Source organism: Panthera leo, chromosome E3, assembly GCF_018350215.1.
Source record: "Panthera leo isolate Ple1 chromosome E3, P.leo_Ple1_pat1.1, whole genome shotgun sequence".
Lineage (NCBI taxonomy): Eukaryota > Metazoa > Chordata > Mammalia > Carnivora > Felidae > Panthera > Panthera leo.
In genome coordinates this window covers 15,710,690-15,724,399 of record NC_056694.1, presented here as the reverse complement: position 1 = coordinate 15,724,399, position 13,710 = coordinate 15,710,690, and the positions used below count along the sequence as shown (strand labels likewise).

General features: G+C 40.1%; 1 protein-coding gene across 7 annotated transcripts in view; it reads left to right on the top strand.

Moving 5' to 3' along the window:
- The first annotated feature begins 283 nt into the window (after positions 1-283).
- LOC122209662 (CGRP receptor component) overlaps positions 284-13,710 on the top strand; it is a 61,376-nt gene continuing 47,949 nt past the window's right edge. For 2 of the 7 annotated variants that reach the window (XM_042921739.1, XM_042921734.1), the window contains exons 1-4: positions 284-406; positions 8,392-8,442; positions 8,694-8,730; positions 13,395-13,493. In XM_042921739.1, coding sequence (XP_042777673.1) covers positions 13,489-13,493 — 5 coding nt within the window. In that variant the 5' untranslated portion in view covers positions 284-406; positions 8,392-8,442; positions 8,694-8,730; positions 13,395-13,488. Of the gene's footprint in view, positions 407-3,096; positions 3,259-8,391; positions 8,443-8,573; positions 8,622-8,693; positions 8,731-13,394; positions 13,494-13,710 lie in introns of those variants that run through there. The other 5 variants (XR_006197696.1, XM_042921728.1, XM_042921735.1 and 2 more) reach the window with 4 other exon arrangements.

Here is a 13,710-nt window from a genome sequence, read left to right as displayed (position 1 = left end):
AGGGAGGCTGAGGGTTTTTCACTTAAGACGTTTTATTCAATTACAACATACATAAAAGTGTACAACTCACTGAATTTTCAGAAATAGAACACATGGCGCCACACCCAACATCAGGATCATGAAACAGAACATTTCCAGCAGCACAGAGCCGCCTTGCGCCTCCACCAGGCGTCCCTCAACAGTTTCAAGCCCCGCAACGTGAAGTGCACAGAAGTCTGGCTGCATTGAGGTCTCCGCCCCGGTCCGCCAGGTTCCCGGCATGCAGCGCGGCGATCCCGACGTGCCCCGCGGCGCGCGGAGCCGGCTACCCGGTGAGCTGTGAGGAAGGTGGGAGCGGTGGCGGCGTACCGTGAGGCTGCGTGTGTGCTGGCGGGCGGAGGCGACAACGCGGGGTCGACATGGAAGTGTAAGTCATCCAGGGCGCGTTCCCGGGCTCGCGCAAGTGTCCACAGCTGGGGACGGCTGGGTCGAGGGGAGCCGAGGGCGCGGGCATGGAGCGCACCTTGTACGAGCGTGGGAGGGGGGGTTGGGGAAGGCTTGGGACGGGAGGCGGGGAGGAAAGGGGACCCTCGCTCTGCCTCTCGGAACCTTCGACCCTACTCCCACCCTGTGCTTGGGACGCGGGGCCCAGCGTGGCTTGGCCTGACGGTCTGTCAGTGTGCCTGCTTCCTCCATCGTTCGTATCCTAGCGTGACCTGGTTCCCAATGGGGAGCTCAGCCCGGTGTTCCGGCGGGGACTTAGACGGTGTAAAGCCCTGAGTCCGCCCTGGGGGTACCTGCAGGAGAGATGGAGAAGTGCTGGATTAGAGTTTGGGGCTTACCTTGGGGAGCCCTAACTGGGAAGAAGGCCTCTCCGAGTTTGCCCAGCAGTTCGCCTTGCAAGGGAAGGGGCGGGTTTTCTGGGAAGAAGGAAGTACTGGAGCTAGGACTGGGACCTCAGAAACCTTCGTGTGTATGATGTTTGCTTATTGTGCTGCGTGCAGATGAAGTTTTTGCTGCTGCTCCGCATGTGGGTTTTTCCATGGTTCACATTAACTTGTAGGCATACCCATATCGTGTTCTCTTTGGCATTGATTATTTAATACTCACATTTTCCTTTGTGTTGTTTTGCTTCATGTTTAATGTATACTACATGTATACATTATGTATACATGTATATACTATGTATACTACTATTTTTGTATACTACTATTTTTTCAGATTTTTAAAAAACACAATTATATATATGTAACAAATGAAAGCTTCGTGAAATAGTACTTTTACTGTATTCAGTACACTGTTATATTGTTTCTTATTAAAAAAGAATGATAGGGCACCTGGGTGGCTCAGTCGGTTGGGTGTCTGACTTCAGCTCAGGTCATGATCTCACAGCCTGTGAGTTCGAGCCCCGCGTCGGGCTCTGTGCTGACAGCTCAGAGCCTGGAGCCTGCGTCAGATTCTGTGTCTCCCTCTCTCTCTGCCCCTCCCCTGCTCATGCTCTCTCTCTCTCTCTCTCTCTCTCTCTCTCAAAAATACATAAAAACATTTAAAAAAATTAAAAAAGAAGGATGACCCATTAAATTGATTTTGCAGTTCATTAATGGGGCTTAATCTACATCTTGAAAAACATTCAGATATATTACTGTAGCCCAAGCTATTACCAATTTCCCCCTCTTTACTAGAGTATTCACTGTCATTAAACAGTCCCGCTTTAATTTATCCATCTTTAAAAATTCCTTGTCCCCATATTCCTGCCCACTTACTGCTCCATTTCTGCTTCCCCTCAGAACAAAACTGCTTAGAAGTGTTTTTACACCCTCATTCTTAGAAGTGTTTTTGTTCCTTCATTCTCAGTCTGTTGGGCTTTTATCCACACCAATCTATAGAAATGGTTTTGTGATGATTATCTGAGACCTCCATCTTGTCAAATTCAAAGGTTGATTTTCTGCCCTCAATCTTCTTGATCTCTTAGCAGCAGTTGATACAGAAACTGTCAATTGTACTTTAAAAACAAAACAAAACGAAAAACTCTAGAAACTTGGGCCTTGCAACATGCTGTCTGCATTTTCTGCTACATCAAGGACTGCTTCTCAGTCTCCTTTCCTGGTTTATCCTTCCTCCCTTGCTTGGCTTAAATGTTGCAGTATCTTACGGCTCAGTCCCAGGACCTCTTTCTCTTCACACCCTCCCCTTGGTCATTTTACCCATTTATATGCTGATGACTCCCAAAAGTGTATTTCTAACCCTTTCTCTCATCATCCATCCAATTGCTTAGTCCAGAAATCAAGCCCTCCTTCCTCACCCCTAAATCTAGTCCATCAGTGAGACCTGTCATCTCCGCCTTCAGTATATTTTGTATACAGTTACTTTTCACCATCTCCATAGCTAAATGTAGTCTGTCATCTCTGGTCTAGATTAGTAGCCTTTGGCTTCCACTCTTGTCCCCCCCTCTTCTGTTTTCCAGTCAGCAGAGTAGTCTTAAAATATTAATTGGATCAACACATCCCCTATTAAAACTGTTCACTTTCTGTTGTACTAAGAAGAAATCCACATTCCTTACTAGGACCTATATGACCCTGTATAACCTCACCTATTCACCAACCCTCTCTTGTGCTACTGTCCCCACCCCTAAACACACACACTTTCCACTGGCAGGTAGTTTCTGTAATCTTCCAAGCCCTTTACTACCTCAGGACCTTTGCTTTACTGTTCCCTCTGCCTGGTATACTTTTCTCTCTGTCCTGCTCTCTCTTTATCTTTTTGATAGTTCAAGTTGAATGTTGCTTTTCCTCTTCAGTCAATCTAAAATAAGTCCTTTTGTCTCTTACAAGCACCATAGTTTACTTTTCTTTTGAATAATTACAAGTGGTAATAATAGATGTATGTTTACCTGTTTGGTGCCTTGTCTCCCTCCTGAGAACGTTCCATGAAGGCAGGGACGCATGCATTAGACATTCAGCAGATAGTTGTTGAATTAAATAATATAACAGTACTTCATTAATTTGATAATTTAATTAAAAATTCATATAATTGAGTTAGCTAGTTTCCTAATTGCTGAGCATTTTCTGATTTTTCTAAGTGAAATGGTTTGAATCAAGAGTTTTTTCTCCTAAAGCAACCTATCCATTTCTCCCAAGGACTCATTGACTTATTAACACTAGTCAAGAATTTTGCAGTGAGCGATTTATGGGAAAGTGAGGTTCCCAGAGAGTGGAAGGACCCCTGAAATGGAAAGGTCTGGAGGCCTAACTTTAGTTCCTGCCTGGCCACCAATATGAGGTATGATCTCTGGCAGGTGTGGTCCTTAGCATCTTTAGCAGAAGCCTGAGTCTCTACGAGGACAAACATTGTACCTCTTTCCGGCATTCCTAGGACCTGGAGGGAGGAGGCATGAAAGGAAAACTTCTCTGAGTTTTTACTACTTTTTCCCCATCAGTTGATGAGTAAATACTTACTGAGTGAATAATACATGTAGACATACACTGTAAGTTTTTTTTTTAAGGTGATGAATATTTATGCTTTATTTGATTGAGTGCTAGAATTTAAAAAATAAAAACTTGTTCACCCTCATTTGGATACATTTTCCTCGGGTAAAAGGTTACAAAATATTCATAGGAAAATTGACTATTGGTATATATAAGGTATTTGCTATTTGGGTAACTTTGTCTAATGCCTTGGGATTGTTTATATACCTGGAAAGCTTTGTGTTCACTCTTTTATTCTTGAATTTAATATACATAGGGAAAATGGACTATCTTCTCTATAATCCTTTTGAGATCATGTCAGAATTCCTTCATTTTACAGCTGGAAATACTGAGATTTAGAGAAGTTGGCCAAACAGGTCCTGTAACAGGACTGGAAAGAGGATATTTTTTTGCTAGCTCCCGAGAGAATGCTACAGATTAAACAGTTCATTGACTTTGAAGGCTGCCCAGTTTTCTTGTACTTTAGTTTTTCAGAACGTGACTTGAATCAAAGGTTGAACATAGGAGAATTTGAGCAGTTCTGTTCATCATCGCATGCGTAAATTAACTGTGTGGCAGTTAAAAGGTGCTGTTTGCATGTGTATGTGTGTTTCTAAAGACAGGTCTGCCAATAGATCATTTTGTTCTGTTTATTCAGAATTCGATTTTCCAAAGTAGTTGTTTGCATCCCTTAAATGACTCAGCAAGTTAAGCAAAATTACACATTACATTTCAAATAGCAAGTCAACTTCAGTCAACTAATTCATTACTTAAGGAGATTAAGTAACTCCTACATGTAAATATAGATTCAAACAATCTTTAAAATTCACTTGGAATATTTGCTTTAAACATCTGTAAATAAAATCAGTACTAGTTTAAGTCCTTTAGGAGAATATGAAGTTTTGTGTAGGTGGGGAGTTTCTAGAAGTCTGAATGCTTGTGAATGTATTACATAATACTGAAGTGTAAGTTATATAGAGAGCAGACAATTCCTGCTCAGTAGAAACAATGGCTTATAAACATATAATTGACAGATTATAGTTACCCTAAAAAACATTGGAGGAAAATGCATTTTATGTCCTTAATTATAAGTTATACTACTGTCTTTTTTTTAACATTATAGAATTCTTTAGTTTTACATTTCCATTTTTCTCAACTTTTTAGTTTGAAAAATTCCAAACCCATAGAACAGTTGCAAAAAGAACACCATAAATACCTTTATACCCTCTATCTAGAGTCACCGTTTGTTAACATTTTGATATATTTGCCTAATCTCTCTCTCTCCACACACACACACACACACACACACACACACACACACACACACACTACTGAATCATTTCAAAGTTGGAGATATCGTGTCATTTTATCCAGTCATAAAAATGTATTCTATTTAACTGCAATACCATTGTCACACCCAGGGAATTTAGCACTGATGTACCAGTATCATTAAACTACAGCCTATATTAAAATTTCTCCAGGGGCGCCTGGGTGGCGCAGTTGGTTAAGCGTCCGACTTCAGCCAGGTCACGATCTCGCGGTCCGTGAGTTCGAGCCCCGCGTCAGGCTCTGGGCTGATGGCTCGGAGCCTGGAGCCTGTTTCCGATTCTGTGTCTCCCTCTCTCTCTGCCCCTCCCCCGTTCATGCTCTGTCTCTCTCTGTCCCAAAAATAAATAAAAAAATAAATAAATAAAATTTCTCCAGTTGTCCCAACAATGTCATTTTAGCTGGATTTTTTTTAACCACCGATTCAAGATCCTTTGAAGAATCATACGTTTTTAATTGTCATACAACTTGTAGTTGTCATAGTTCTTTAATCTCCTTTAAGAACAGTTTCCTAACAGTTTCCTAACAGTTTCCTAACAATGTCACAAGTTTTTGTGACATTGACATTGTTACAAATGACATTGATATTTGAAGAGTCTAAACCATTTGTTTTAAAGTATGTTCCTTAACTTGGATTTGTCTGGTTATATCCTCATGACTGGATTCAAATTAAAAATTCTTTGACAGGGTTGCTGTAAGGGATGTGTCTTTCTCAGTGCATCGCATCATCATTGGTGCTATTAAATTAGATCATTTGATTTAGTTGATCTCTGTCCAGTCTTGCCATACCCTGGTCCCAGCAACCTGCCACTTAGTGGTGGTTATAGTAGGATAAAAGCTGTTTTTTTTTTTTTTTTAATGTTTATTTATTTTTGAGACAGAGAGAAACAGAGCATGAAGGGGGGAGGGGCAGAGAGAGAGGGAGACACAGAATCGGAAACAGGCTCCAGGCTCTGAGCCATCAGCCCAGAGCCTGAAAAGCTGTTTTTAAAAAATTTATCAATATATACATTTCATTCAGGAATTGAAATGAACATAGTCCGTTTTATAAAAGGTAGATATTATTATGCCCATTGACATTTTAATTGAATAAAGGAAAGCCCAGCACATATTGGCATTTACTCTATTAGTATTTACTGGGTAAAAAAATTATTTATCTTCCTAATATAAGAATAAATTAATAAGTCAGCTTCTGCCAACCAGAATCTCTAAGATGTGGTACTTGTTTAAACATCCATTGTTCTCCTGGCCCCCAAACACAGGTTCATTAAAACACATGTACAAGAGAGTGTCTCTCCTTTGTATATTGGTTTTAGTAAAGACAAATGATGTTCTTTGGCTTCTTGCATTAACAATATCAGCTCAGGCAGTGGGGCAATAACTTGAAATAGCCAAGGACAAATTTCCCAAGGCATGGGATATTCTCCATGACAGAGGAGAGGCCATGATTTGGAAGTGAAGTTGTAACAGTGACACCTGACCCCTTAGCCTTGAGGAAAAATAACATTTGTATTATTTTCCAGTCTGTTCCAGCAAGGGAACTCTTAGTTACAGTGTATTTTAGGACAAACAGGGAGTTTTAACTCAATTTCAAGCAAAGATAGGAAAAAGCCTAGTGGGCTGACTTCTTGATTGAGTAGGCAAAGATGACATGCGGTTTCACTTGTCATTTTCAGTTTTTTTTGTTTGTTTTTTTTTTTAACATTTATTTATTTTTGAGACAGAGAGAGACAGAGCATGAACAGGGGAGGGTCAGAGAGAGGGAGACACAGAATCTGAAACAGGCTCCTGGTTCTGGGCTGTCAGCACAGAGCCCAAAGCGGAGCTCGAACTCACGAACTGCGAGATCATGACCTGAGCCGAAGTCGGCTGCTTAACCGACTGAGCCACCCAGGTGCCCCTGTCATTTTCAGTTTTAAGTGAAGCATATCATATACACTGATTCTGCATATCCTTCCTATGTTAGATTACTTTTCAGTATGATATTCTTTGTGACCTGAGTGCAATTGTGGTTATTTGGGCAAAGCAACACTTTTGTGAAATCTCAGCTATTTGTTGAATGACCAGCAGCATTTGGTAAGGTTCACATGTTGACTTGATTAGAGCTGACGTCACTGTGCTGCTGACCAAAGTCCCAGGTTGGACCCTTATGGTAGCCACCTGCTCGTTTTGCATTATTGATTGACTAGGGAAATCACCCACCTCTTTGGCCCACGTTTTTGAAATTTTATGTGAGCATTTTCATCACACAGCTCTGCTCCTGGTTTAGTAACAAACTGTAGTCTTTATTATACATTATGTCAAGTCCAGACGTCCTCCTGAATTTTTAGGATTCTGCATTACCGATTTCTATTTGTCCAGTCTCATTTTTCTTTTTTTTTTTTTTAATGTTTTTTTATTTTTGAGACAGAGAGAGACAGAGCATGAACGGGGGAGGGTCAGAGAGAGGGAGACACAGAATCTGAAACAGGCTCCAGGCTCTGAGCTGTCAGCACAGAGCCCGACGCAGGGCTTGAACTCACAGACCGCGAGATCATGACCTGAGCCGAAGTCGGCCGCTTAACCGACTGAGCCACCCAGGAGCCGCTCAATTTCATCATTTATAAAGAAGGAGTCCTAATAATTCCTACATCACAGGGTTTTTAATGAGAATTCAGTGAAGTAGTATCTTTAAAAACTAATAACCTTCCACTAAGGAGGATCTTAATACCAGGAATGAGGCTACACTTTAAAAATTTGTTGTCTCATTTCATCCTCCTAATAGCTCTGTGAGGTAGGATGAAGTTATGGTTGTAACACAGGTAGTGGTAATAGATGGCATTTTGAGTACTTACTGTGTTCTAGTACTTTACATCTTTCAGTTTAATCCTGTAAATAATCTTATGTGGTTAGTACTATAATTGTCATTTTATGGGTGAGGAAATTTAAGCACAAAGAGGTTAAGTAACTTGCCTAAATTCACAGAGCTCTAATGTTCGGTGGAGCTGGGTTTAGAATCCAGGCTGTACTTCTAGGTACTAGTTTAGCCCCATTTTTATTTTAAATGGGGAAGCTTAGGAGAGTTAATAAACTCCCTAAAACTCCCATACCTTATAAGTGTCAAAGCTAGAATGTGAACCCAGATTTTTCAGGTTTCATAACTGTGTTCTTAATTATCACACTATACTGCCTCTGGACTGTTAAAAACAGTAAATACTTCTGATGTATTGTAGAATGGCTTGATTTTAATTGAATACAAGTCACATTGCTGTGCTCACTCATACATGAAAGATGACATTTGCCTTGATCACAGGGGTACCACGCTTTTGACCACTACTTGACACATGAACTCTACTTGTTGAATTGATACAGAAGATGAACGCCTTTGTGGATATCTAGCAGGATTCCTGACATTGCTGGGATTCCCAGCAGCGATGTTAGTGTTAATGATTCCATTTCTGGGGATTCAGCAGGAGGACTTGCCTGCCCAAGATGTTGATAACTGGTGGGAGTTAGATCGTACTGGGGAAAGGATGTGGCTGTGGGATGAGACAGCACTGTTTCTCCAGTTAATTCTAGCACCCTCACTGTTTATTGACACCCCTTTCCAACCCTCTGGTTTTGCCCCATGTTCTTCCCGCAGTTAACTTCTCTCCCAGATGACTGACTTAACTTCTGCCTACGTAGACTAAGGGTAAGCATTGTGTTTTGGTCACCTACTTAGTAATGGATATGTGATATACTGTGGCTGTAAAGAGGGAAGTTTGCTCTGAAATTGTTCATTGCCAGCTAAACCAGTAGGACTTAGGACATTCTCAATTTTAGGTTTATAGTCCCTAAATTCCTGAAGCGGACTACTGAATCTTGACACAGGTATTTTACAGATATTTAATTTCCACAAAGGAATGTGTGCCCAGACTGACAACAATTTACTTTATTTTCCAGGAAGGATGCCAATTCTGCTCTGCTCAGTAATTATGAGGTAAATAGCTTTGAAATAAACTATTGTAGTTTCCTCTTTGGTAGTTTGTCCTCTGCTTCTGAAGATTATTGAATTAGTTTTAATTATTTTTTTTTTTTTTTTTATTTTAAATTTTTTTTTTTTTTCAACGTTTTTTTATTTATTTTTGGGACAGAGAGAGACAGAGCATGAACGGGGGAGGGGCAGAGAGAGAGGGAGACACAGAATCGGAAACAGGCTCCAGGCTCCGAGCCATCAGCCCAGAGCCCGACGCGGGGCTCGAACTCACGGACCGCGAGATCGTGACCTGGCTGAAGTCGGACGCTTAACCGACTGCGCCACCCAGGCGCCCCTGAATTAGTTTTAATTAAAAATGACTGAATTCATTTGGATTTTCCACTTTAAAATAGGACAGATGGCACCATCTGGTGGACCTTGGAATTATTATAAGCTTGGTAAATTATACATGGTAATTCAGGGAAGCTGGGAAGACTTTATAGTAGGCAACCTTCCCCAAATCCCAAAGATTTTAGATTTTCATTTTGTATGCCTTTATGGGATGGAAGCATCTATTCGGAACTGTTTTCTGTCTGTGAAAGTTTTCCATTGAAATACTTAATGCCTTTTCCTAATTACCACTTTTTGCCTATAAAATGCTTTTAGGTTATTATTTTGATCCCCATAATAGTCTCATAAGTATTAACACCATACTGAAGATGAGTGCTTAGTTGATGCACCATTATGAATAATTTAGTAGGAACTAAAAGATTTGAAATCTGGGGACTTGAGGGTTGGGTTGCTGAAGAAAGGGAGAAAAAAAGGAAAAAAGTTGGTGAGAGGGAGGATAATAACATTATTTATTTTTGCCTACCTTCTATTTTGCCTGTGTCTTGTTTGGTACATCTGATAGGTTAACTCTGGGTGTAGAAAGAACGATTCATACATTCACGGTCAATTTTTCATTTTCTAGAATATCAATTCATGAAAACTCTAGGAGATTGGAGTTTCCGTTGTGTGATGTAGAAGATAGTGGAATTAACACAGTTGGCCATACTCCTTCCTTAAGTTGTTGCTGCTAATAATAGGAAGGAGATGGTTGTGAGTCAAGCCATCGGCTTTTAGGAACTTCCTTGTCCAGTTTGGATTCTGCTGGGTATTTGGGTGTTTTATCCATTGGGGAAACATTGCATTAATTGGAGCTCATGACACTATTGCTGAAAAAATAATGACAGGTTGCATTGTATGTAGTATGCTCTATGAGCCTATACTTCCCTCAGTTCTCTGGCATAATCTCTAAAACAGGAAAGCTATATCTGGCCCCCCCCCCCCCCCCCCCCCCCCCCCCCCCCCGCCGCCCATGCTCCTCAGCGCTAACACACGTTTTTCCCTTGTTGGGAGAGTTTACTTCCAACGTTCTATAGCATTATTATTTTTTTTTATTTTTATTTTTGGTAAAATTTGTATTTAACTCTTGCCTCATAATTTTTATTTTTCAGATATAAATTTAGTAGATTTTCATTTCATTGAAGCAGAATCCTGTTTTTTTTAAAAACTTAGTGCAAAAAAATTTTTTTTAGGTTTATTTATTTATTTTGAGAAAGAGGGGAAAGGGGAAGGGCAGAAGGAGAAAGAGAGAATCCCAAGCAGTCTCTGCACTGTTAGCATGGAGTCTGTTGCGGGGCTCAGTTTCACAAACCAAGATCATGACCTGAGCCGGTATCAAGAGTTGGATGCTCAACCAACTGAGCCACCCAGGCGCCCCTATTTGAGGAACTTTTTGAGGAACCTCCGTACTGTTTTCTATAGTGACTGAACGAAATTACATTCCTACCAACAGTGCACACAGGTTTCCTTTTCTTCACGTTCTTGCCAACACTTACTCTTTCTTGTCTCTTTGGTATTAGCCATTTTAACAGGTGTTAAGTGATAGCTCATTTGATTTTTTTGATTTGCATTTTCCTGATGACTAGTGATTTTGTATCTTTTTTATGTGTCTGTTGGTCATCCATATATCTTCTTTTGAAAATTGTCTATTCTGGTCCCCTGCCCATTTTTTAATCAGATTGGTTTTTGGGTATAAGTTCTTTATATATTTTGGATATTAACTTTTTATCAGATAAGTGATTTGCAGATATTTTCTCATCTAGTAAGTTGTCTGTTCATTTTGCTGATGGTTTCCTTTGCTGTGTCTTTTAGTTTGATATAGTCCTACTTTTTTATTTTTGCTTTTGTTGCCTTTGCTTTTGGTGTTAAAAAAAAAAAAAAAAATCATCACCAAGACTGATATCAAGGAGCTTACCTCCTTTGTTTTTTGTAGGAGCTTTATGGCTTCAGGTCTTACATTCAGTTCTTCAATCCATTTTGAGTTAATTTTTCTGTGTGGTTATGTGGTAGTGGTCCACTTTCATTCTCTTCCTTTTGACTAGTTTTTCCAGTACCTTTTTTTTTTTTTTTTTTTTTAAATATGAATGGATACCATTTAATCTTTAAGGCAATATCTTTTTTTTTTAAGTTTATTTTTATTTATTTTGAGAGATAGAGAACAAGTGGGAGAGGGGCAGAGAGAGAGGGAGACAAAATCCCAAGCAGACTCCGTGATGTCAATGCAGAGCCCAATGTGGGGCTCGAACTCCAAGAGTCTGACTCTTAACCCACTGAACCACCCAGGCTCCCCATCCCAGCACCATTTATTGAAGAGACTGTCTTTTCCCCATTGTATATTCTTGGCTTCTTTGTCAAAAATTAACCACAGGGATGCCTGGGTGGCTCAGTCAGTTGAGTGTCTTGCTCTTGTTTTCAGCTCAGGTCATGATCTCGTGATTGGTGAGTTCAAGCCCCTTGTCAGGCTCTGAGCTGACAATGCAGAGCCTGCTTGGAATTCTCACTCTCTCCCTCTCTCTCTGCTTCTCCCTTTTGCGTGCGCGCTCTCTCTCTCTCTCTCTCTCTCTGAAAATAAATAAACTTAAAAAAAATTAAGTAACCACATATGTGTGAGTTTACTTCTGGACACACTGTTCTATTCCATTGATTTATATGTCTGTTTTTATGCCAGTAACAATACTGTTTTGGTTTCCGTGGCTTTGTAATATAATTTGAAATCAGGAAGCATGATGCCTCCAGCTTAGCTCTTCTTTCTCAAGATTGCTTTGACTATTCAGGGTCTTCTGTGGTTCCATGAAAGTTTAGGATTGTTCTATTTCTGTGAAAAATGCCATTGGAATTTTGATAGAGATTGCACTGAATCTGTAGATTGCTACAGATTGCTTCTTTCTGGTAGTTCATTATTATCATGTATACATGCAATAGATTTCTGTATATTGACTTTGTATGCTATAACTTTACTGAATTTATTTTTAGTTCAGTTTTTTGGTAAAGTCTTTAGGGTTTTCTATATATAGTATCCTGTCATCTGCAAATAGTGACAGTTTTACCACTTTCTTTCCAATTTGGCTGCCTTTTATTTATTTTCTTGCCTAATTGCTCTAGCAAGGACTTCCAATACTGTGTTGAATAAAAGGAGCAAGAGTGGGGCACCTGGGTGGCTCAGTCAGTTGAGCATCCGACTTTGGTTCAGGTTATGATCTTGCAGTTTGTGAGTTCAAGCCCCACATCAGGCTCTATGCTGGCAGTTTGGAGCCTAGAGCCTGCTTTGGCTTCTGTGTCTCCCTCTCCCTGCCCCTCACCCTCTTAGGATCTGTCTGTCTGTCTCTCTCTCTCAAAAATAAACATTTAAAAAAATAAAAGGGGCAAGAGTGGCATCTTTGACTTCTTCCTGATCTTATAGGAAAAGCTTTCAGCTTTTCACTGTTCAGTATGATGTTAACTTAGGGCTTGTCACATATGGCCTTTACACATTGGGTATGTTCCCTCTCTACCCACTTTTTTGAGAGTTTTTATCATAAATGGATGTTAAAATAATTTTTTTTAATGTTTCATTTTTATTTTTGATAGTGTGAGTGGGGGAGAGGCAGAGTGAGAGGGGAATAGAGGATCCACAGTGGGCTCTGTGCTAATAGCGGTGGGCCCAATGTGGGGCTTGAACTCAAAAACCAAAGATCATGACATGAGTTGAAGTCAGATGCTCAACCAACTGAGCAACCCAGGTGCCCTGGATGTTGAATTTTAGAAAATTCGTTGTCTACATCTATTGAGATATCATATTTTAAGAAAGTTTACTTTCAAATATTAATATATTTTTGAGATCAGAGGAAATTAGTGATATGGTGTATATTAATAAGGAAACATTTGAAATATTTCAGTAAACTAATGAATTTGGATTACTTGACTTAGATAAAAGCATTTTTAAAATGTCAGATGCTTCTCAGACTCATATTTGCTCTAATGGAGAGTTAAGGGGAGGGTTTGAAAGAAAAGACGTACTATTCTGTTTATCCTTCAGAATCATTGACCTTGAGGGGTGCCTGGGTGGCTCAGTCCGTTAAGCTTCCGACTCTTGTTGGTTTTGGCTTGGATTGTGATCTCATGTTTCGTGAGTTTGAGCCCTGAATTGGGCTCTGCTCTGACAGTGTGGAGCCTTCTTGGGATCCTCTGTATGCCCCTCCCCTGCTTGCTTGCTCCCTCTCTCTCAAAATAAATAAATAAATAAAATAAACTTAAAAAATCATTGCTCATGAAATAGATACATTTCTCACATTTACTCATAAAAATCTTTTATCACTTCCCAGGTGTTCCAGTTACTGACTGATCTGAAAGAGCAACGGAAAGAAAGTGGAAAGAACAAACACAATTCTGGGCAACAGAACTTGAATACTATCACCTATGAAGTAAGCCTAGGCTTGTTGAGGGGCTACCGAAACTAGCATTGAGGGGTTGGTTTATTCCAGGGATGACTGGCCACCAAATCATGACTGACTCTTACTGATTTGAGTAGTTTTACTCTAACCCAGTTTTTATTCTGTTCATGCAAGTGGAGGAAATTTGGCCAATGGTGAGGTTAGCCAATGACAGAGTTAGAGGGAATAGTGAAAAAAAAAAAAGACT